The sequence below is a fragment of the Barbus barbus genome, assembly GCF_936440315.1.
Source record: "Barbus barbus genome assembly, chromosome: 7".
Classification (NCBI taxonomy): Eukaryota; Metazoa; Chordata; class Actinopteri; order Cypriniformes; family Cyprinidae; genus Barbus; species Barbus barbus.
The window spans coordinates 5,253,035-5,277,946 of record NC_136735.1 but is presented as its reverse complement, the minus strand read 5'-3'; the positions used below and the strand labels follow the sequence as shown (position 1 = coordinate 5,277,946).

Sequence of the window (24,912 nt, the reverse complement as noted above, 5' to 3'; positions counted from 1 at the left end):
ACAATATTAGCAACGTTAAAAATGGTATAATAGGGGCCATTCACAGAAACACATTCTATAATAAACGTTTTCCATAGGATTTTTGAAAGCTTCAAAGCTTACATTTGTGAACTTTTAAATATGGCTTGTTAAGACGCATCATAAAGTTAAATGAACAACTCGTATGGACTACAAACATTTATAACATACCTCAAAGGTGTTTTTTGTTGTTTCTCAAGCATGACAGTCCCAGTCCCCGTTTGCTTTCACTTTTTAGAGCAGCCAGGACATTAAAAAATAAATAAATAAATAAATAAAATGAATAAATGGCTTTAAACAACACAAGTATGAGTGAATGATGACAGAATCTCCATTTTTAGGGTAACTTTCCTTTTTAATTATTACATTAGACATTACCATATCCTTCACCGTAGACACATTAACAAATTAATGCAGCTTTTAAAAAATAGACCCATCATCAGAACATCAGTACATACATTAATAATTAGCAGTGATTGCCTTCAGTATGCAGAGCCCGTAATGAACCTGATCTGTACATGCTGGAGTGAACGAGGATCATGAAGGCTAATTGTGTTCAGACAGCATCCTAAAAGATGTCATGGAAACGCGGCAGCTTTATGTCTGGCTCGTTAAAAAAAGCAACCAAACATACAAACAGTTGATATAATGACTGACTGTAGCACACACACACACACTGAGATATGCTCTACACAAACAACAAGGGGTTCAGACTGTGTCAGTCAGGGTTAAAGTTGATGCCCTTTGACTCTGAAACAGACAAGCAGAAAAAAAAAAAAAAAAAAAAAAAGAGGTGACAGCTTCCCTCAAAACATGCTGATCTCAGCATATGAATGACCACATCTCCAACACCACAACATCACACACACATTATCATCCGGATACAAATCCTCTCCTTCCATCTTATCAAGCCAAACAGACCCAAAACACACACAGGCACACCGTCCTCCATCTCTCACGACCCTGTCTCCTGAAGCATCGGGGTGTGGATTATCCACGATTATGGGATATGATCCGCATCTCCTCCATCTAACACACACTTAAACATCTTCCCTGGAGTGCTGAGATTATTCCCATATCACGACCGTGCAGCGGCATTATCCTAATCTGGGAATACTGGAGGACACAGATTACTGTAAAGACTGCAGATTAACAGCATTTATGAGAAAGAGAGGTTAGGCTGAGCCATGTCAGATAGGAGGAGATGGAAGACAAAAAGAGACAAAAACTGGGTTAAAATAAAAAGAACTATTTCGCTTCTGTAGTGCTAGATACATGCATGAAACTGTCAGAGGGAATGAATAACCGTCTGTAATCTGGTTCTCTGATAACCGTCATTTTATATATATATATATATATATATATATATATATATATATATATATATATATATATATACACATATATATATATATATATATATATATATATATATACACATATATACATATATATATATATATATATATATATATATATATACACATATATACACACACACACACACACACACATACACATACTATATTGCCAAAAGTATTGGGCTTCTGTATTTTTAATTGTCATTAAAACTAAAATTAAACTAAGCATTAAACTGAAATTTCTAATCTTTCTTTTTGGGGGTAAATGTGATCATGCTGTTAATGGATTTTGTGAGATTTCCCCTTTAGTGTTTGACTGATGTTTGTTTTTGTTTTTTTTGCATTAGGTGAGATGAGTTTGATTTCACGCGAAACATTCAGACGTCTCTCCTTACAAAAGACAAATTGAGGAATGTTTTGATGGTTTGGATTGCAGAGTAATGAAGTGCAGCAATGCAAAAGGTGCTTAACTGCATGTGTGTGTATGTGTGTGTGTGTGTGTGTGTGTGTGTGTAGTGTTTCATTGTGTTCATATCTGTCAAGATTCATTTCTATTCTCATGATTTCAGAAGTGTGAAGAGTTTTCCAGCAGACAGTCACGTCACTCAGTGCGTTTCTTCACTCTCTGACGGCCCGTTTTTTCCTGACCGACTCCAGCTGTGTGAGAGAGAGACAATGAAAAAGCCGACTGTGAGTTCACATGAAGATGCGACTGAAGCACAGACACGGCAGGCTTTATTATTCACCTCGTTCTCCACCATCTTCAGTCGGCCGAGGGCATCTTTCGCTGCATCCTGAGAAACCAGAACAGCTCTTTAGCTTTAATCTAAATGAATGATTTGTTGAAATGACTTCACAACAGTGACATCCAGCTTCAGCTGTTTAAAGGCACATCACAGAGTTGTGATGAAACATCTGCTCATCAGAGCAACTGCATGAGTGTCTCATGTCAACATGAAGTGACATTCACAACCCATTTTATTTCAATAATGCCAAGTATTTCTGAGTGAAATGAGAACAAAAATAGACACCTCACAGCTTATCGATGTGTTTGCACAGAACAGCAAGCATCTGATAGTGTGTGTGTGTGTGTGTGTGTGTGTGTGGTTTGCTCACCCTGTTGCCTTGGCTGGAAAACATTTTGACTGAATCTGACAGACCCTGAACAAACTTCCGCAGCACATTTTCATATTCTGAGACAGAGAGAGAGATACAGTACATTATAGATTATCTGTTTTGCTCTTGAATGTATTTAATATGTAGCACTGGAAAGTTCAATTAATTCAAGTGAATCAGTTTATTTAGAAGGTTCATTTAAATTCATTTGACTCAATCAGTATCACTCCCAGCAGTCCACATGCAGCATTTCATGTTCTTATTCGCAATGAAACAAACATGTAAAATACAGCTGTTGAGTGTTTTTCTATATATTTCTATTATGAATTCACACGATCCTTCAGAAATCATTCTAATATTCTGATTTGCTGCGCATTATTATCAATTATTATCAATGTTTAAAACGGTTGTGCTGCCCAATATTTGAGTGAAAACCATGCTACAATTTTTTTCAGGATTCTTTGATGAAAATAAAGTTCAGAAGAACAGCATTTATGTTAAATAGAAATCATTTGTAACATTATAAATGTTTTTACTGTCTTAGAAAACAAATCTTACTGACCCCTAACTTTTGAACGTTAGCGCACATAATGAAACGTTTTCTAATTGCATGTGGTACCTGTCAGTGCTGCCGGATGTTTCTCCAGGTATGATTTCTGCCACTGCAGTCGCTGACAGACGTCCATGTGCTGCTTGATCAGCTCTGACGGGTCTCGTCTGTTCTTCTTATAATCGTTGATCTAAAGAGACACACAAAATGACTCCCGATACACACTACATCCAGTCAACAGCTCAATCCTACCGCAACTGACACCGACACACACCTTCCACTCCAGTCTCTCTTTGTCGTGGTTAAGCAGAATAAAGCTGTGCAGCTTATACTGTGGAGGAGACGAGCTGAAACCAACCAGAGACACGCGTTAAACACATTCACAGAGCGATGGGAAATCAGTGCTGTACGATCAGCTTTAGCATCACCTTGGTTTAGAGTTCCTGTCGTGATCGTTCCTGGGTTTGGATCTCGGAGAAGGAGCCTGCTGGAAAGAAAATGCTTTGTGGTTTCTGTCCAGCTGTGTCTGTATGCAAGAACACATCCTGTGTGTAATATAAACAGCAGCAATAACTGGCGTCTCATACCCGTTCCTTTTCCCTGCTTTTCTCCCGGTCTCTGTCTTTCTCCCGCTCTCGCTCCTTCTCCAGTGAAGGTGTGAGCGGGTCGATGACGAGCCACTTCTCTGTCACCGGCTGCAGCTGAACTCCAGACAGCGGTTCGCGGATCTTCACTCGCACCTCCAGCTTCCCTCCCGTCGCCTTGCGTCCGTCCAACACCTGCAATGGCAGCACAGCCTCATGGGACACCAGCGCTCGTGTGCATGTGATACACGAGTGTGTGTGAATCACTCACGTCAATGATCTCTCTGATCTCACACTGGTTCTCAAGAGCTTCTAGCTTCAGCTGAGCACTTCCCACCACTTTATCTGTCTTGAAGAGACCGCTGCAAACACACACACACACACACACACACACGATTATTAGAGTAACTGCTAATGATAGTGACACCATATCTCAACCCTGGATGAACAGTGAAAAACTATTTTGCCTGAAGAAAACTAGGCTTTTTTTTAGGACTATTTGCTTTAAATTATTATAATTTTTTTAATTTAACATTTGATAAAATTACAGCATTGAGAATAATTGACAATAATGCGAATTTGCAAAAAAATGCAGATACGTAACATTAATGAGAATTTGTGGAGAAAATCTGCTTAATTATTACTATGTGAAAACTAGTAATTGGGGGGGTCCCAAACTGTGAAATGTAAAGCCAGAATTCATAGCAAAAAATTAAAAGTTGTGAGAATTGTGAAAACACTTCTCAACTGTGAGATAAAAAAAGTCACAATTACCTGTTTAAGTTTTATTCTGTGGAGGTAAAAAGCATCCATAAAAACGTAATGATCCAAAAAAATCTTAATTTTCCTTATGAAAAGTATTACTAATGTAATTTCCTTTGAGGTGGAATGTGATCTGGACGTGTTATTGTCAGATTCACTGTTAGTGTTGATTAAATAGAGTCTCACCCTTTGTGTACGACCTCAATCTTGATGCCTTTGGCCTGTACCACTCTCTTAAAGCCTCTGTGATCTCGCTTGATGATCAGCTTAAACTTCTCGTTAAACTCTGAAATCACAGAGACTTTCAGCTAATGCCATTTAACACACAGACTGCACGTGTGTGTGTGTGTGTGTGTGTGTACCTGGACAGTTGGTGTTTCTCACAGTGCTGGTTTTGTCTCTCTGAGCTTCTTCCTAAGATCCAAACACACTGTTAGATGCCAATAGCATGTGTGTGTGTGTGCGTGTAGAAGAGTGTGGAAGTGTTGCGTACCGCACTGGGGAACGGGAACTCAAAGCGCACACTCGCATCCAGATCATTGGCTGAAACTCCTGGAGAAAAAGAAAACAACATTTGCATAATTTTTTATTATATATATATATATATAACTCATGTTCAAAAAGTTGGGGTCTGTAGAATTTTTTTTGAAAGAAATGACTACAAAAATATAAAATCCCCCAAACTTTTCAACAGTAGTGTATTTCAGAGAAAAATCAGAGTTATTTGAAACCATCTATTTCCAGCATTATGACACAAACACACAGGCACAGGTTCACACACACACACACACACACACACACACACACACCTGGAGGAGTGGGCAGGTTGATTCCTTTCACCACGATCAGCACCATCTCATTAGACGTCAGTTTAGGAAATATCCTAAACAAAGAGATGAAGACATTTAGTGAATCTGCAGGACGACTGCACTGTCAGACGTGTTGTGTGTGTGTGTGTTCTCACTTGATGGTGTTGAAGGTGCGCTCCTCTGTGTGGTATTTGGGAACTGATCTTCCTTTAGCGTGAGCTTTCTTCAGTACTTCAATATTACTCATGCATTCCTCAGCCAGCTTCTCAAACCTACACACACCCACACATATATATTTTTTTTCTATCATGGGGGCTTTCCATTTGTAATATTTTTATACTGAGCTAATAACCTTTACTTGGCAGCAATCCTTAAACCAAACCCTCAGCATTTTGTATTTTTTATTTACTATGTTTATTAATCTGTATTCCTCATGAGGACTGTTTGCTGCTTCCACAATATTCATTTCAGGGTTTACTCTCCATGTGGGGGCTTTTATCCATGTGCCTAGATTGTCTCCACAATCTAGGCAAAATCTATCCTACACACAAACAAATATACTTTAAGGCTAAATTATATTTTTATTTAATACTTGTTAGTATTTAGTTAGAATTTAGATTCTGATAATTATTACATTAATTTATACTTTTGATACCATTCATATATAAAAAAATAAAATAAAATGTATTTTTTAATAAATATTAAATAAAGCAGTTTTGAATAAAAATAGCATTTTTAATGCTTGTTTAGATAAATATTATAAAATCTGGCTGTTTTTCATTTATTACACTATCATTAAAAGATTTGGGGCTGTTAAGATTTTTTTATGTTTTTAAAAAAAATCTCTTCTGCTCACCAAGGCTGTATTTATTTGATCAAACATACAGTAAAACAGTAATATTGTGATATGTGACCCTGGACCACAAAACCAGTCTTAAGTCGCTGGGGTATATTTGTAGCAATATCCAAAAATACATTGCATGGGCCAAAATGATTGATTTTTCTTTTATGCCAAAAATCATTAGGATAAATGGAAAAACACCTGGCAGTTTCTGCTACATTCCCCATATGAGTGAACTGCTGTGAGTACGCCAGGCATTTCTGGAAACAAGTGTTAGAAAGTCATTTATACTGTAAATAAAGCATGCATAATTTCTCTCAAGTTCAGTGTGTGCTTGACACGGATCAGATCTGTGCGGTGTAATAACCTCGTGCTGCTGTTTGAGCTGTGCCATCAGTTGTGTGTACTGCTCAGATGAGTGCGGAGAGAGAGCGGACGAGCGTGAATTAGACAGTCTGTATTCATCCTCACTGACCGGAGCGGCCGGCACCTGGACACCAGAGACCACACCATACATTAAACACACACACACACACACACACACACACACACACACACACACACACACACACACCCCTGTGTCAAACACCTCACACTAACATCTGCTTACTTTCACACATACAGACGCAGTATTTGCTGCAAAGCTGTCCACAAATGGCATTGAATAAATAAATAAATAATATTGCATGTAATAAATTGCATGTACAAAATAGGATAGTACTGTCCAATTATGATAGGATATGTAACAATTCGATTAATAGCACTTTCATAAACTGAAATGCATTATTTATTCATCATTTTGTAGAAGTGGAGTTTAAACTTCTTATATTTTTAATAGAAAAGGCACATCGTCATCTTGCTCCAACCAAAGTGACCTGAACACATCTGACATCTTAATTACGACTTCCTAACTCATAAATACAAACTTCCTAGGAGCGCACCAGAGAAGTGCTAGTTAAGCTTTACTCTTTCAGTCAATGACTTTGGTCCTCCAGAACCAATTCTGATGAAATTTCGGTGCATCGCTGATTCACAAACCTTGGTGATGTCAACAGGAAGTCCGGCCTTGGCAGCAGTGATCATTGGCTCGAGGCCTTTGGCGTGTCTCAGGTGCTGAGTGGCTCCCTGCATGTCCTTCATCTCTTTAGAGCGCAGTGCGGCCTTCACAAACTGCTGCCTGCGCGTCGTCAGGAAATCCAGCTGCTGCTGGGCTGCACAACAACACACAGGTCACACAACAGTGCGTATGCATTAATGCTGATACTAAAACACACATCTACCTCTTCCTCCTAGTTTGGGGGCGCTAGTGGAGCCGGTGGGTGTCCCTGCAGTGGACGAGGCTTTCGGAGGAGCGGGAGCTCTGGATTTCTGAACGCCAGGCTGAGCTGATGGCTACACAGATACAGAGAGATGAAGAATCTGAAGCACCGTTTCTAGAGGTTCTGCTGAACTCTGACGCTACCTTCTGTGGTTCTTCGTCTGCGTCGGCATCTGCATCTGCATCCTGATTGGCCAGCTTCATGGCTGTCTCTAGGACGCCCATAAAATTCTGCTCCCCGCCCTCAGTGCCCTGCAGCGGAGGACAACCTGACATCCACAAACATTAACACTGTCAAAAATGAGGTGCAAAAACTATCTACTATGAAATTCTGACATGTAAATACACAATTCTAAGAAATAAAAGTCAGAATGGTGAGATAAAAAGTCACAATTATCCTTTTTTAATTTTTAATCCATGGCAAAAAACAAAAACAAACAAAAAAACAGAATTGAGAAGTAAACTCTAAATTGCCAAAAAGGTCAAGACTTATTTATTCTCATAAACTCATATCTTGTAATTATGACTTTTTTTCTCAGAACTGCAAGAAAACGTGTGAATTGTAAAATAAAAAGTTACAATTAAATTTATTCTGTGCAGAAACCATAACTACACGGTATGTGTCTTACATATTATAATTAATTTAATTACATAACTATTAATGCACACTGCCGTTTGGTATCAGAATATTTTTTATTTTAAAAGCAAAAAAAAACAAAAAAATAAACATAATAATATATATATATATAAAAATTGTAATATAATATATAATATATTTATATTCAAGATTTTTATTCGTCACATACACAATTATACAGAGTATAACCAGCAGTGAAATGTAGGTAATATAATATAATATTATATAATATAATTGTTCAAAAATGACAGTAAAGACATGCTACAAAAGACTTTTTTGGACTTTCTATTCATCAAAATGTTCCAACAAAAATATAAAGCAGCACAACTGTTTTCAAGTTTGATAATAATCAGAAATGTTTGTTGAGCATCAAATCAGTATATCAGAGTGATTTCTGAAGGATCATGTGACTCTGGAGCAATGATGCTGAAAATTCAGCTTTGATCAGAGGAATACATTACAGTTTACAATATATTCACATAGAAAACAGTTATTTTAAATTGTAATAATATTTCACAATATTACTATTTTTATTGTATTTTTAACACATAAATACAGTCTTGGTGAGCAGAAGAGACTTCAATAAACATTTAAAAAAATCTTACTGATCCCAAACTTTGAACAGCAGTGTGTATAATTAAATGACTCATTTAATTATAAATATATCAATAATCAGCACCGCACGCTCTAATATTTACAAACACCTCTTGATATACTTAGATTTTAATTAACACATTATATGGTATATTTATAACCTCACTGGTGAGGCACATTCTAGATGTTTTACTATATTCGTGAAGACATTTGTCAGAAGTTTGGCTCTCGCTAGAAACAAGTAAACAAGTGTTACCTGGTGGAACAGGAAGTTCTGCCAAATTCACAGGCCGTCCTGCTTTATGAGCTTTAATGGCGTCTTGATATTGCTGAAGTCAAGAACACACACACACACACGAGAGGTTAATGAAACAGCACCTGTTCTTATTTAAGTGAGTCTTGGCGTGTGTTACCTTGACTATGCGCTGGTGCATGCGTGCTTTGCGGTCGTCTCCTTTGCTCTTGGCGCTCTCTGCCGCTTCTCTGTATTTGTCCATGCGCTGCTGTAAGGCCTCGGCGACGCTCCGGGGAGCAGAGAGAGCTGAAACACACACACACACACATATATAACTGATGTCTGTGTTTGATGTGTGTGTGGGATGTCACATTAACACACACACTCTCTCACCTGTGTCTGGGGCAGCAGTGGGGGCAGCAGGGGGGGCGGCTGGTTTAGAGGACATCTGGGGAGGGTTAGAACGTGGCACTTCAATCTCTCCTGAAAGACAAACACTTCCATCAAACTCAGACTAAACGGACCGGAATGTAACGGAGGTGAGTGGAGATCTGTGAGGTAAAGCTGTACCAGGAGGGGGTGGCAGTGAGCCGATGTCCACAATCTCCCCTCTGTCAACACTCTCCACCACTGAGTCTAATCTCTGAGGAACGGGAGAGATGGAGAGCAAGACAAAGTTCATTTTCTCAGTTGTTAATTGTTGGTTAACCTAGCGCTGTGGAGCCAGATAAAACTACAATCCACAATAACACAACTACACTTCCGATCAAACGTTTGGGGTCAGTATGTGTTTTCATTTGTTTCAATCAAGTCTATTCTGGTTTCTATGTGAATATATTTTTAAAATGTAATTTATTGCTGTGATTTTCAGCATCATTACTCCAGTCTTCAGTGTCACATGATCCTTCAGAAATCAGTCTAATATGCTGATTTGCTGCTCAAGAAATGTTTATTATTATTATCATCATTGTTGAAATCAGTTGAGGAGCTTCATACAAACCGTGATACATTTTTTTCAGGGTTATTTGATAACCATAAAGTTAAAAATAACAGCATTTACTTCAAACAGAATTTTGTAACATTATAAATGTCTTTACCTGTGATATTTTATTATCATCGAGTTTATTTGTAATATTTTGAATTAGTTTTTATTTTTATATTTTTGTTAAAGTTTTAGTCATTTTGTTGTCTGTTTTTATTAGTTTTATCAGTTTTTTTTTTTTTTAAATATGTCTCTATAGTTTTATTCATTTTTATTTAAGTTTTAGTATATCAAGATAAACTAAATGAAAATTAGAAATCTTGCCTAGGCAACTAGCTTAAATGTACAACAAGTTTTTATATTTTATCTCACTTAACATTTATTTTATTAACTTAAAATATGTTTTTTTCCTATATGTTTTCAAATTTCTCCTCAATTTTCGTTTATTTATAATATCCAGTTTATCTGATAACCTGGTCTTTACAGTCACTTTTGATCAATTTAATGCATTCTTGCTGAATAGAAGTATTAATTTCATTCAAAATAAATAATAGTACAGACCCCATATTTTGAATGTTACTGCATATAAATAAAATGCTTAGGGCACCAATGAAATGAGTGTAAATGTGTGACTTTATGACCCAAATTAGACCTGATGATCATGAACTAGCAAAGCTCATTCACCTTGAACACTTGGTAGAGTTGTTTGGCTTGTTCAGTGTTTCCGATCTGCTTGGCCTTTAAGGCTGCCAGCTTATACTCTCGCTGTTTGCTTAGTATACTCGCTTTGAGCTCTGAAACACACACAGACACACATGACAATGTGTGCGGCAACAGCTTCACTGTGACAGTTAATGAGAACTTCAGAGTGAGAGTGTGTGTGTGTGTGTGTACCTGAGTGCTGAGCGTTGGGCTGGCCAGGCGTGAGGGGTGATATGGCTGGTGTATCAGGCGTCACGGCCGTCACTCTCTGTGACGGAGGCTGCAGCAGCTGAGGTTTGGATGGAACGACTGGCTTGACGTTGGCCGTCTGCGGTGGAGTGTTTGCTGGAGCAGGTTTATCTTGCTCTGTGATTGGCTCGGCCTGCGGGGCAGCGGAGGGTTTTCCACCGGTGGCCACAGGAGGAGGAATCTCATCTTCATTGATGGGCTTCCCCTTTTTAACTGACGTCAGCATAGACTGTAGAGTCTAAAAACAGAAAATGTGTTACTAACCACTCGGAAATAGTCTGACAAATATACTATACAAAATACAGTATAAATGATTTATTTTACAGATTTTTTAAATCACATTTAAATGTTTTTTCTTCTTCAAATTGATACGTTTTCAAATTATTTTAGTAAATATTATGTAAAATAAATTGCAGTAATTGCATATTACTAATCAAAAATGAAGTTTTGATATATTTATGGTAGGAAATTCACAAAAAATCTTCATGGAACATGATCCTAACTTAATATCCTAATGATTTTTGGCATTAAAAAAAATTGATAATTTTGACCCATACAATGTATTTTTGGCTATTGCTACAAATATACCTCAGCGACTTAAGACTAGTTTTGTGCTCCAGGGTCACGTATTATGTAAAATAAATGGCAGTAATTGTTATATATCACCATTACACTGGCCACCCTGCTCTCTAAGACAGAGGTCTTCAGCCCTGCTCAGCCCAGCAAAGTTTATTTCCAGCCTGCTTCAGCACACCTGCCTGTGTATTTTAAAGCAGTCTTGAGGAGCTTGATTAGCTGCTTCTGGTGTGTTTGATTAGGGATGTAGCTAAACTCTGCAGGACCGTGGGTCCCCAGGAACAGGGCTGAAGAGCTCTGCTCTAAGACACTATCATCGGCCATCAGAAAGTCGATGTGGTTGGAGCTTTAATCTTGGAAATGTCCCACCTTCAGTCCGCGGTCATATCGCCGTGCTTTGCTGGTCTCCCCCGCGGCCTTGGCGTTGGTCATGGCCGTTTGGTACATGTCCAAGCGCTCTTGCAGGCAAGCCTCCAGGCTGCCAGGTACATTCTGGGATGCGGGCGCTGCATTCAAGCGTTGAGGAGGCACTGGTGATGGAGGAGGTTTCCTGACCATTTGCGCCTCATCGTCTTCTAGCACCTCATTCAACTCGGCCTGAAACACATAAAAACTTTAATCAAAACCTGTTCCTGAGAGAAAGATCGCATCTGATGTGCCATCTGTAGTGATGTAAAGACAAGAAGGTTTTTGTCCTACCAAGAGATCAGCGTCGTTCTCCAAATCCCCATCGTCGTCTCCGTCCTCGTCCAGGTCTTTCATACAAAGCGCTGCCATCCGCTCAATGTCCTCCATGGGTACCGGAGCTACATGATGCAAAAAAGACAGAAAGATTAGGGAAAATGCTGAGGGATCAAGGTTTGGCTTGCTGCTGGTAGACGGCATAAATACATAACATCCTCACCTTTTCCTCCAGGTCTCTTGCCCGCTGGTCCGCTCCTCCCTCCTCCTCCCATCAATGCCAGAAGCTCCGCCTCCAGCTCCACATCATTTCCTTCAGAGTCATCCAGCCCGCCGTCAGGAGCCAAATCCAGCAGCAGTCCCATCTGATTACAAGTGAGGCGGGAGAGCCGGTGTTATTACTGGATCACTGAGATACCATTTTACATTATATTTTCATTTCATTTTAGTATTAAATAAAGTTTTACATTTTGTCGTGTGTCATTCTTTGTCTATGTATGTAAATATGCCTACACATTTATAGCTTGTTTGAACATTACATATGATCTGTTGCAAATTCAAAAGCATTTTATGCACCTACATTCACTCAATATGTCTATAAATGTTTTAATAATTTTCCTTTATTTTTATAATATATTTTATAAAGGTTTATTTTATTACTTTATTACTTCAGGTTAAAGTAAAGGACAGTTAGAAATGTTGCCTTTGCAACTAGCATGAATAAAAAAAACACTTTTTATGACATTTTATTTTGATTAATGTTTATTTTATTTCAAGTGACAATTTTAATAGGTTTTAGTTTTAGTTTACAATAATAACCCTCAAAACTGATATATAGATTCAAAAGCATTTTATGAACCTATATGTGTGGCACTCAAAAGCGAATGCAGTTTAAGTACACTAAATATTTGGAAACGTTAACGTTGGAAACAAATCCTTGGAAACAAATATTTGGAAACGTCACCACAAATAATTAAAGTAAAATAATAATAAAAAAAAAACATGCAAAGCTGAAAAGTTCACAATATGATCTATAACATGCATTTAGAAAATAAATAGGGTGATTTTGTTTTTAATTTCACGCTGACTTCAATGATGACATTTTCCTGGATGCCTTCTTTGGGCCAAACGGGTGGACTTTACACCTCTATGATTCTGGACACAGTCCTGACTCTCTTCTGGTTTATTACCTGTTTGGCCCTGGCGGCCCCCTGGCCCTTCTGTGGAGGGTTCCGGCTTCGACTCATTTTCTCCGCAGGTCCTTCAAACCTGGAGTGAGAAAAATAAAGATTCATTAATAAAACTACAAAGCAGCCACTGCACCCACCTTTCCATGACTCCACCACAACCAACCACACCAGACAGAGAGTGGCGTCATGGCGCATTCCTACATCATCACGTGAATAATGACGTCTGTATTCACATAATCAATGCATAGACATAATTAACGGCCAAATATACACATTTGATAGTTTAATATTTCTCCCAGAGCTCCATCACCTTACATTAACTGTCTAAGCTCAATAGCGAATGTTTCAACAGTATTTAACCTGCTAGTGTTTACAAGTTCATCCAAAGCACATCTATGGCTTATTTTGCACCAAAACTGTTGGAGGCAAAGCGCATCGAAGCCGTAAAATAAATATCAGATCATTCACAATATAAATCATAAAGTAAACAACTAATTCACTGAAAGTCTCTGCTAGCGAGGAGGCTAATTCTTACATCAGAATCTATTTACTAATCATTTGAGCGCGATACCTTGATCATATGTTCCTCCGAGGGCGGGTTAGGTGCTAAATATCTGTCCCGTCGAGAAGAACAAGCTACCGGTCATGAAGTTTTTGCACCAGAGTGTCATAAACACAGAGGTAAACACAAACCCGCACTGCTGTCAGTGTAGCTCCAGCACTTCCTGCTTTTCGCCAGGTTCCCCATAGCAACGACAGAGTCGCGCGCTTTACTGCACGCGGGAACGCCCCGCCACCGCCCAGGACCTGTAGTCACCCGCCAGCGTGAGATTTTAAATCATATTTTACACTTTATGAAGGTTTGTCGTGTTATACATTGTTTTCTCTGAGAAAATATGCAGAAATAGTTTACTAAATATGACATCACGAATAACGTCACGAATCTTTCGCGCGCTTATTTGATAAAATGTGTGTCAAATTAATTATATGCTATTTACAACGGTTTTAAAACGGGTTATTTGATATGTTAAGTGATTTATAATTGGTTATAAGAATTTATTTGACAAAATTGGGTTAGAGGAAAAATGAATTAATACATTTAAACAAACAATCTAGGCCTACAGTAGGCAAATTAAAAGTGTCAAGTGTGTCATTAACATGTTTGAACTATTATTCATTTAGTTGAATCTGGACTGAAACGAGACAACAATGGCCAAAAGAAAATCGAAGACGACAGGTACATAGGCTACGTATCAGTCATTCATACTACCAGCTTGATTAGAGCTATATATTTAATTTTTTAGTAAATGCTGTTAAATGTCTTTTAGCAGAGTTCAAACCCCCTAAAAGGACGAAGCCCAGAGCAAAACGACAGAAAACAAACCAGTCTGAAGATGAAAATCAGGTGATTTCTCTCTCGATTACATGCTGACAACATTTTGAAGAAATTACAATATGCTTTGATGTCACTGTGCTGTTAATATTAGTGTTATGTTTGATGAATCAATTAACTTTAACCTTACTGTCTAGACGCTGACACCAGAATCAGAAAACAACGATTCCCACAATGCATTGTGTTCAGACAAGCTGGATGAACATCAGCCTGGACAGAGCACAACTCAGACAACACAATTCCCTGTAGATCCCCGTGGTTCCTTGGAAGAGAAAACAAGCCACAATGATAATGATGAGCTTGGAAATCCACCTGAGGTCTCTCATGAGATTGAACAAACTGCAGCGGTCACACTACAAACCCCAGAACTCGACAATAGTGGCAAGCACAGTCTCTCTAGACCTCTGAACACAGAAGCTATTAATGTAGATCAGCCCAACATAGAGCAAGAGGATGAAGAGCATGAAATCACAAGAAATTCAAATCCTCAATCTCAGAAGGTCCCAGATGACTGTGACTCTGAATTACCATCAGATGAGCATCAAACCGAGAGAGAATTGTCACATGAGGAGAACACAGCCACTGAACCCAAGATGGATGAACAATCAGGGTCTTCGGACATCGTAGCGGAGACCTCAGTTGACCAGATTCAGATGCCTGAAGATGCAGGTTCTGCAGATCCTCTAGTAAAGAGGAAAATAAGAAAGAGGATGGGAATGTGCAGGCTTGGAGAAAGGAAGAAGATGCTCAAGGGACAGCTGACTAGAGGGAATGTGTTTGAAGGAAGCCAGGAGAACGAGGCGGGGCAAGTTACCAATGAGGAGCCGGTCGTGACGAGTGACAGTTTGAAAAAGGATATCTCCATTTCTGTTGAAGAAGAGGGAGTTACTGAGTCAGCGGTTTCAGTGCCCTCCTTCCCAACCTATTGCCCAATGAAGGATATACCTGCACAAGAGGAACAGGAGCAGCCTGATGTGCATTATGGGAATGAAGTTCAGATACCGGTGAAATGCATGTCAAGCGAGCCTGTTACTCATGAAATCCCATCCCATGCTGATGATCTAAACCCTCTCAAGCAAAATGAAAGTGAATGCATGGAGCAAAATGCTACTGAAAGCAACATTAGAGAAGATAGCAACGAGGTCACAACTGAGATTGGTACTGAAGTAGATTTTGCTGAAATTTGCAAGGACTCAACTGATGTTTCAGCTCAAGAAGAGGTTGTGATAGCCGGTTCACTTGAAGTTCCCAAAGGGGCCAATGAAGCCTCTGCATCCGCTTCTGAGGTTGCTGACCAATTTGGAGAAGAACTCATAGCGGGAGGCGATGAGATCGAGCAGTGCAGTCCGTGTGAATGTGACATGAACGCCTCTACTAGTGGCTACACCAATGAACAGTGTGTGGAGCTCATGGAGATCACAGCCAATGAGACCCTCAGTGCACCTCCTGTAATCCATGAGACAGAAGATAAGCATGAGTCTTCAGACTTTACTCAGGTTCCTGCCACTGTCGCAGCTGAGAACAAGGCAGACTGGGAGAACAACAGCGTGTCGAGTTTGTCCTTACCTGCAGCTCCACTGGGTGGCAATAATGAGGATGTGCAAGTGAGTTATTCTTTTGAAGAAAGTATGAAAGCGCACTTAAAGCAGGGGTGTCCAAACCTGCTCCTGGAGGGCCACTGTCCTGCAGAGCAATTTAAATTTCTGCAGAGCGCCAACCCTAAATAAACACACCTGAACCATTTAATTAAGCTCTTAAGACTCAGTAGAAACTTCCATGCAAGTGTGTTGGCGCTAAACTCTGAGGGATGCTCTCCCTCCAGGATCAGGTTTGGACACACCTGACTTAAAAAGAACAGTCAAGTCATTCCATATTTCAAGAAGATACTGCAGAATGTGCTCTGAAGTGCTTTTAAACTCTAGAAAAGTCATAAAAGCACCTTAAAAGTAGTCTATACGACTTCTGTAAGATAGCTTAGGGTGAGAAAAAGGCCAGAACAAAGTGTTAGTTGACAGAAATCAGTGTTGGTTGTCATCAAATGTGTTTCATCATTGGTGTGTAATATTCCTTTTATATATCAAAACCACTACTTGGTATTTTTAATTTGGCTTTTAAGTTTACAGTAAGTAGTGCAGGTTTTTGTATCCAAAACTCTCACACGTCTTTTAAAGTCAGGATTAAATTTCTAAAACTGAGTTGTATCCTCAGTTGTTTACAGAGCGTGTAAGTTTACTGAGTGATGCTCATGAGCCTCATCGGAGTCCTGCCGCTGAACCAGATCCCTCCAGCCCTTTATCCATGCACTCAGTGACAGATTCCCAGCTCAACAACATCCCACTCAGGTGAGACAGCCAGTCTTTGAATGTTACTGGAGGTCTGTTTAGGTTTCTAGAAGTTAGTTAAATTTCAGACTTAACTGTCCACAACATTAACGCACAGCACAAGGTGTTTTTGTCCATTTTCACGGTTTATATTTTGCTCAGTTTGGAGGATCTCCCCATCTCAGAAGCCTCTTGTGATCTGGAAGATGCCACAGAGCTTGTATGCGGCCTAACCAGAGATATTGCCTCTCTGAAGTTAGTGAGCACTTAAAACACAATTATAATTTTGTGGTTTACACTATTAAGTTTATTAAATAAAACGGTAAAGAACAGTTTTGACCATAAACCATAGTTCTGATGTTTTCTTGCAGTCAGTTATTGGTGGACGCACGCAGGAAGATCGGCTTTGGGCAACGAGGCGGAAAACCTCCACTCAACACTCAGAGATATAGGCATAATGCCAACAGATTCTGAACATTTTACAGCATGATATAGTAGACAGGAAAAGGAAAAAAAAACTAGACAGAACACTGAATAATTTGCACTGACGAGTTTAGATAGCAGGCACTTCTTGTTCACAGCTGTTCAGAGACACTTGTTTAAAGTCTGTGTCAAACAGTACGGCTTACTCAGTTTTAGTAAGCCAAAGATAACACTTTTCTTATGAGGTTCAAGCAAAGTAGCAAACATTGTAAATCTGTCAATCACAGGATATGACCCCTAGATTGAAGGGTCATAACCTTAGCAACCTGTCTTCAAAGTTCCAGCCATAAATGTCCAAATTCCGGTTCAAAAACACATTTTGCATAAATAAATGAGTTTTTCTGGTTGTTGTGGTGTGTGTGGAGTCTGTGAAATCATGTTTTGTAAAACTACAAAGCCCAATCAAAAAGGTCAAACTGAACCATTTTCAGCTGAAGTGCTGTGACATGTACCCACATGTTTCCAAAAGGTCACACTTTTTTTTTTATATTCATTTGTCTCAAAGTAAACCATAAATTTTAAAGAAATGTACATGAACTTCCTGATTCTGCATGAACAAACCCCGATCATCACGTTCTCCAAAAAATGTAGTAAAAACACCTAAATAAATTTAAAAGGGTTTATATACATTTCACAACAGAGTATCACAAAATACTTTTTTTGTTGGTAAAATTAAACAAGAAAGAGCTAGTTCACACGTGGTTGCACCTGTAGCGAGCCTATTGGCTTGTGTACAAGTTTGTTCAAAAGACAAAACGAAAATAGTGAAAAAACACCACCACTGCACACAAGAGGAAGACTAAAACACGTGCAAAATCTAACGCACAAAAAGCACACATGCATGCAAACTTACACACAAGCCATTATAGATCGAACAATCAAAGTGTAAAACTTGAATATTAAAACCGCTCTTTAAAAAATGTCCTTCGCGCATACCGTGGCCAGATCTTCCACGGGTAGGAGACCTCCGGTTCGCTATGTTGACTTGGCGTACACGGAGCTGTAGGTTTTGTCCACGAGCGGGCAGAACCTCTTGGTGTGCGCTTTGGCTCCGGTGGCTCCGCACAGGGGACACACGTACTGGCTCAAGTACGGGCACATCACGGCTCCGGTGCGGTCTTTTAAGTAGTGTGAGGTGAACACCGCTTCGCTCTCTCCGTTGTGTTTGCAGAAGCTGCAGAACTTTTTCTCGGGTGGGCTGCTGCTGGCGCTCTTGCCGCGTTCCGGGTCTCCTTTCTCCGTCCTCAGAGTCGCGTGCGCTCGCGCCCGTCCGCTTAGAGACTCCGGGAGCGCGGGGGTGGAGGCGGCGGCGGGGTCATCGGCCGCATCTGGCTGCTCTGTTCGTCGCCGCTGCATACCTCGGATCAGGTTCGCCAGACCCATGTAGTCCTTCCAAGGCTGAAAGTCTTGATTTCCAGACGCCATCGATTCACGCGCCGACCAGATGTAATGGAGAAGAGAAAATGCCATGGCACTCGCGACAGGACCGTGAAGCACGGGCTGAGCACGCGTGGGTTTTAAAGGGCTGACGTCATGGCAGGAGACCAATTAGGACACGAAGAGTTTGCCAAGTGTCATCTGAAACAAAAACGATTGGTAGATGAGATTGAAATTAAGTAAAAATACTTTAAAACTGGGGACTGGAGTCGCTCGTATAACACAAGAGCCCGCTCTTTATTGACACTGATTGGAGAAGACCGCATTTTGAAATATGAAATACTGTAGGAAGTTAAAAGAGGACCTGTAAAACTGCGACAACATGGAGCAACTTACAAAGTGTTTAATGAAAATTACTCCTAAGAACTCAGTTCAACCTTCTATTATGATCCTTATATTCTCATCTTATAGTGGAAGTAATATTCTTATTTCAAAGTAATAGTTCAACCAAATATTAACATTTGCTGCAAATGTAGTCATCCTCTGGCCATCCAAGGTTTGCATCTTCATGGAAACAGATCTGGAGAAATGTAGCATTACTCACTTGTTCACCAATCCTCTGCGGTGAATGGGTGCCATTGACTGGATGAAGTGTTATGAATTATAGACTCATATTTTGGCCAGAAGTGATGTTTGATGTTAAAATGTCTTTATTTTTTACAAACACGAGGGTTTTGACTTCACAAGACATTAATGGACGAGTAGTGTGGATTGTGATTTTATCAGCTGTTTGCACTCATTCTGACGGCACCCATTCACTGCAGAGCAAGTGATGGAATGCTACATTTCTGATTAATAAACAAACTCATCTACATCTCGAATAGCTGAAGGTGAGCACATTTTCAGCAAACTGAAACCAACATAAAAAAAAAACCCACTGGGAAGTATTTGTGGACTTCTGAGTCGAATACTGTATAGCACTGTACACACAGGCATTGTGACAACTAGCCCCGGTCTCATCTGCAGTGTACAAAATAATAAATGCAATTGATGTGTGCATTTGTGAGAGATGCTAATATGTAAGAAATAGAAAACAATACAAGGTAATTCTATCCATATGGCATACCTTTATTTAATTTGATCAAAAATGCATCTTTGAAAACACTGATTCTTCACAAAAAACTATTTCCAGCTCATGAAACTGAAGTGTGTAAACTAAAAGGGCCAGTCCATGTTGCGTTCATCAGGTGACTGAAGGATCCGTTCTGACCTGAGACACAAAATAACACTGTTGAGTTCAACTGTACACTGAAACGAGCGGTGCATGAGGTACAGTGTCAGATATTAGACCTGTAGTAGGGCAGTTTAAGAGCAGAGTACAGCTCAGGGGTGTTGGGGGTCATGACCATGTTCAGACGGGACCCTGGCATGACCTCTGACCCCTCAGATGATGGTGTGGCACATGGAGACAGAGAGAGCTGCTCCGGTACGGCGGCACCTGCACACACACGCACTGCTGGATTACAGTGTTATATTAGCTCTGTAAACAATCTCTGTGCTGTGTGTGTGTGTACGTAGGTCGCTGAGCGCTGTGCTTTCTCTCCTGTTCCACTGCGAGGTTTTCTTGACAGGAGAAAGACTGAAGAAGTCGGACTTCATACGGGATGCTTTCTGCCGCTCAAACTCACATCTCTGAAACACACACACACGCAGATTAATTGCTGTAGACAATTAGGATTATACGAGAGTAATTCACCCAACATTAAATTCCATTATTTATGCAACCTATATGCTTCTATTTTCTTCTGTGGAAACTAAAAGGAAAATTAAGTTATCAAGCAGCTCATACGAAAGATGGACTATTTTTAATGATACTTTGTGTTTTTTTTTTTTATGCTTCACAAACCTCTGGTGGCCACTGTAAACTGTTGCTGTAGCAAAAAGCCATTTAATAAATCTTCAAAATGTCTTATGATCAGTAATTTGAGCTGAGTGATATGTAGAGTGATTTTTGCTATAATGACAAAGCTGCTTATTTTCAAATTACATTTCCAGAAAGTAGAAGTGTCATTTTAAATTTCTCAATTTTCTAACAATAAAATATTTTAAATAACTTAATTCCACAATTCCTGAATTATTTAAGGTTTACAATTAATTACCAAACTATTTTTGCTTTTTGACTCACAAATATCAACTTCCACCTGATGCAGTATTTAACAGCTTGACAAAATTATAAAAATGTCCATGATTTTAATATTTTATCAATCCCCATGACTTTTCCTGGTCTAGAAAGCACACCTTCAAATGTCTCTCATGTACCCAGGCTTTTCAAGAACTTAAAAACCCTTGAGGTGGCGAATTAAAATGACTTTTGTTCTTATTGTATTAGCTTATTTTAAAGCTTGTTTTATTTTAAATAAGCTAATTTGCGGGCCCCTTGGAAGTGTGACAAGGCCCCCTGGCGGGGCCCGGACCCCAGTGAGGAGAACTGACTTCATGCAGCATTAAATATCTTAAAAACACATACAAAAAAAAAGATGATCAAGAGGGATAAACCCACATACGCGTATAAATCAGCATGCGTTTCCCTCACCTCATGACCCAATCGGATAGCAGCTTCAGTAAAGGCCTGCCTCTCTTGCTGGAAGCTCCGCCTCTGCCTGTTAAACTCCTCCCAGTGGTCCTGCAGCCGCTCCCACTCCTCCAGATAGTAGCAGTCCATCAGCACAGCGGGGAGGGGCGCAGTCACACTGTCCTGAGAGAGATCACTTCCAGCTACTGTCCTAAACAGAAGGTCTGAGGTGACTGCAGATCTGGTGCCTGACCTGCAGTAACTGCTGCTGCGCTCGGATCAGCTGTCTGCTCTGCTCCAGGTCCTCCTCCAGATGAGCCAGCAGCTTCTCCTGGTCTGTTCCTTGAGCAACAGGACCTGAGCACACATGTAGAATCAGTCAGTAAGGCCTCCTCTAACCTGCCAGTTTCAAAACAAACAATTCTTACTCTTTGGCATGAGCTCCCGGAGTCTTTTCTGGACCTGCGTCCACTCCTGGACCACACCTCCTGTCACATGATCACCAAGGCACTGCTCTGATTGGACCAGCACGTTGTCGTCAGTCTCTTCTTCCAGTTCTGTATTGTTGTTGTCTCGTAGTGTCTAATTAAAAAATGTTTGGATATATGATGCACCCCAATATGCACAATTCATACTCAGAAGTATGTATTTGCCTGTTACCAAGTATATACTGTTAGTGCATAGTATGTAAACTGGGACATAAGCCATACATTTAATCTCTCCAGTGAATGCACAGTTGTCTTTCTCACCTGCTCCATGTTATTTCTGAGCATGTGCAGTAGTGTGGTGAGGCTGTGTCGTAGTTTCATGGCTTCTCTGAGCTCGGCTTCCCTTCGGTCCAACAGCAGCCGCAGTGATTCTTCTGTCCTGCAGGGGGACACAAAGCTCTTGAGCCACCTCGGTTTTTGGGGTCATTTCTCTTTTCACACATTTTGCATTAAATGTGCTAAAGTCAAACTGTTTATGATAATACACATGCATGATTTGTCAATGCACTGTATTGGTAATAAAACAAATGTTTCTGATAAGCACTTTGTACAGGCTATCAGGAGTTTGTCGTACCTCCCATCAGCTCTTGCGGTCTTGAAGCCAGGCTCTCTCCGTCCTGTTCGCTTTGGCAACACATTTATTATCTCTATGGCTATTGACAGGGAATATCATGCAGTCATTGCGCAGTCAAACTGTCCTGATACAGTGAAATGTTATGTGGCGTTTGTGTATAGTATAAGTTAGAAACCTACTAGGAATAGTAGCATATGATCTCATTTACGATAAATTACGACCAATTAACAAGGGCAAATACATCAATACAGAAAGGACAGAATTGTGGTCAGTGTTGGGAAGGTTACTTTGGAAATGTAATAGGTTACAGATTAAAAAGCAATAAGTAATGTAACCATTTCAGTTACTTTAAAGTAACTGATTACATTTGATTATAAATTTTGAAAAGTAATCAAAAACTGTTCTCAGTTGTCATTGTCAAACATTTAAGCAGGCAGGGTTAACCTACTGAACACTACAGTCAGACTTTCAAAAATCCTTCATCACTTGAATTAAGAATATAATAATTTAATTAATTTTAAAGCACAGTCACCACAAAAACAGACTTTAGCATGTAGCTCTTTTCACTTTGTGATCGTTCTGAGGTTAGATACGGATTTAAAATCATGACAAGAAAATAGTTTAATAGCCATGATGTTTTTGAAATCAAATCTTTGCATATTATCTTTGGGAAAAAATAAATCATACATAAACCCAAATAGGAAATAAAACAGTTAATGAATAAACAGGTGTCCTATTCTGGGTCCTAAATTCCTGAAACATTGGCGTCTCATATTTTAGAGCGGTCAATGTAATTCTTAAAAGAAATCAAGCGTAAGAGAGAAATTCAGATGTAACTATTTTCAGTGCATTTTCATAAGTAACATTTAATTTTAATTTTTAATTTTCAGTAACTCTAACGGATTACAATTACATTTTTGCAATTAAATTACGTAATCCTGTTACATGCCAGTAGTTTCTCCCCAACACTGACTGCGGTCACACTGGGGTCTCACAGACGCCGCGGGGTTTGTGTCTGTCAGTGAGCTGCGAGAGCTTCTCTCTCATGCGCTGGATCTGCTGCTCGCGACGCTTCAGCTCCGCCCCCTGCTGGTGACAGCGACCCTGCAGCCGCGCGCACTGCGCGCGCACACACACACACACACACACACACACACACACAGAGTCAGACAGAGACACGTACACACACCGAGACAGACAGACACACACAGGCAGACATACACACAGAGACACACACAGGAAGACACACACACGCACACACCGAGACAGACAGACACACACAGGCAGATAGACACACAGAGAGTCAGACAGAGACACATACACATAGGAAGACGCGCGCACACACACACACACACACACACACAGAGAGAGAGACAGACACATACACACACCTGAACCATGATCGCTGGATTTCTGTTGCCCCTCACCTTATTATAGCAGTTATAAGTTAGACGAAATATTAACATAATGAGAGAGATGAACCTTTTCTCTTTCAGAGGTCAGAGTATCTTGTAGTCTGGAGATGTGGAGGTCCTTCTTTATAAGCTGCTCCTGTATATACAGTCAGAAAGAAAATACAGTCAGACATTCTATTCTATTAGTAATATAATTAAATATTAATAACGAATAGTTATATGTTGGAATAAAGCCCTAGAGATATATAAATCAATTTCAAGGAGTCTTAAAATATAAGAAAATATTAATATATAATCACAACATATTAAACAGGAATATTATTTATATATTGTTTGTGACATGCCCCTTGAGATGTACTATGTGGTTTTGAGGAGGTTCCAACACTTTAATAAAATATGATTAGAGGTTATATATATATATATATATATACACACATATAAAATCATGACAATTAAATAATTAGGAATATTTATATACACTGGGACAAACCCTTTGAGATGGGCATTCTCTTTTTCCAGCAGGTCTCAAAATCTAATATCATCTACAATATAATGCTAATTATGAAGTAATATAACATCATTAATATAATAAAAATAACATTTAATTTTAATTACAATATTTTGTATTTTGGAGTCCCAAAATATAATTTAATATAAAAGGCACTAAATTAAATGCAGTAAAAGCGGTGTGTGTGAGATATATAGTACCGGAGAATAAAATAAGCACCTAATATAAAAGTAATATCAAAGCTTAATGCTAAATATGCAGATGCTGATGGTTTTGTGCGCGTCGCCTGTAATGTTGAGTGAGGCTCAAGGGATTGTGCACCTGTAATGAGCTGGTGAGGTCTCTGCGCTCCTCCCTGGAGATCTTGTGTGAGAAGCTGTGAGTGCTTTCATCAGGACACAGAGGCAGAATCACAGAGTTCAGCATCTCTGAAACACAGAAACACAAACTCAGCCTGTGCATCACCTGCCTCACATGCTGACGGTGTGTGTGATCAGTACCTGAGCAGTCCTGAGCTCTCATATGGGATGTTGGGGATCTTGCAACCCGTTTGTGCGCCATAAGCTCAGCCGCTGG

At 39.6% G+C, this 24,912-nt stretch overlaps 3 protein-coding genes across 8 annotated transcripts; 1 reads left to right on the top strand and 2 right to left on the bottom strand.

The window, feature by feature from the left end:
* Positions 1-357: 357 nt before the first annotated feature.
* On the bottom strand, positions 358-13,951 carry LOC306873124 (coiled-coil and C2 domain-containing protein 1A-like). 2 transcript variants are annotated; one of them, XM_079422174.1, is made up of 30 exons: positions 13,777-13,951; positions 13,206-13,284; positions 12,239-12,380; positions 12,034-12,140; positions 11,704-11,931; positions 10,702-10,996; positions 10,492-10,601; positions 9,396-9,468; positions 9,219-9,308; positions 9,004-9,131; positions 8,847-8,919; positions 7,504-7,628; positions 7,322-7,433; positions 7,080-7,252; positions 6,409-6,531; positions 6,243-6,301; positions 5,356-5,472; positions 5,201-5,274; positions 4,885-4,943; positions 4,754-4,805; positions 4,578-4,677; positions 3,901-3,991; positions 3,633-3,824; positions 3,474-3,532; positions 3,320-3,392; positions 3,115-3,235; positions 2,496-2,572; positions 2,126-2,173; positions 1,518-2,036; positions 358-694 (listed from the first exon to the last, which is right to left on the bottom strand). In XM_079422174.1, the coding sequence occupies exons 2-29, from the start codon at positions 13,260-13,262 to the stop codon at positions 1,998-2,000; spliced, it is 2,997 nt and encodes a 998-aa protein (XP_079278300.1). In that variant the 5' UTR covers positions 13,263-13,284; positions 13,777-13,951; the 3' UTR covers positions 358-694; positions 1,518-1,997. The 2 variants fall into 2 exon arrangements, with proteins under 2 accessions (XP_079278300.1, XP_079278301.1); XM_079422175.1 differs by having other exon boundaries at positions 1,516-2,036; positions 3,474-3,529.
* On the top strand, positions 13,943-17,749 carry LOC306873126 (uncharacterized protein). 5 transcript variants are annotated; one of them, XM_079422183.1, is made up of 7 exons: positions 13,943-14,065; positions 14,388-14,442; positions 14,534-14,610; positions 14,736-16,202; positions 16,807-16,940; positions 17,082-17,174; positions 17,272-17,748. In XM_079422183.1, the coding sequence occupies exons 2-7, from the start codon at positions 14,415-14,417 to the stop codon at positions 17,369-17,371; spliced, it is 1,899 nt and encodes a 632-aa protein (XP_079278309.1). In that variant the 5' UTR covers positions 13,943-14,065; positions 14,388-14,414; the 3' UTR covers positions 17,372-17,748. The 5 variants fall into 5 exon arrangements, with proteins under 5 accessions (XP_079278309.1, XP_079278306.1, XP_079278305.1 ...); XM_079422180.1 differs by having other exon boundaries at positions 13,963-14,030; positions 17,291-17,748; XM_079422179.1 differs by having other exon boundaries at positions 13,978-14,065; positions 17,291-17,748.
* A 628-nt stretch (positions 17,750-18,377) lies between these two features.
* Positions 18,378-18,872, bottom strand: LOC306873123 (nanos homolog 3-like; the record flags this gene model as incomplete). Its single annotated transcript, XM_079422173.1, has 1 exon — positions 18,378-18,872. One exon carries the CDS (start codon positions 18,870-18,872, stop codon positions 18,378-18,380), a length of 495 nt encoding a protein of 164 aa, XP_079278299.1.
* Between the last annotated feature and the right edge of the window lie 6,040 nt (positions 18,873-24,912).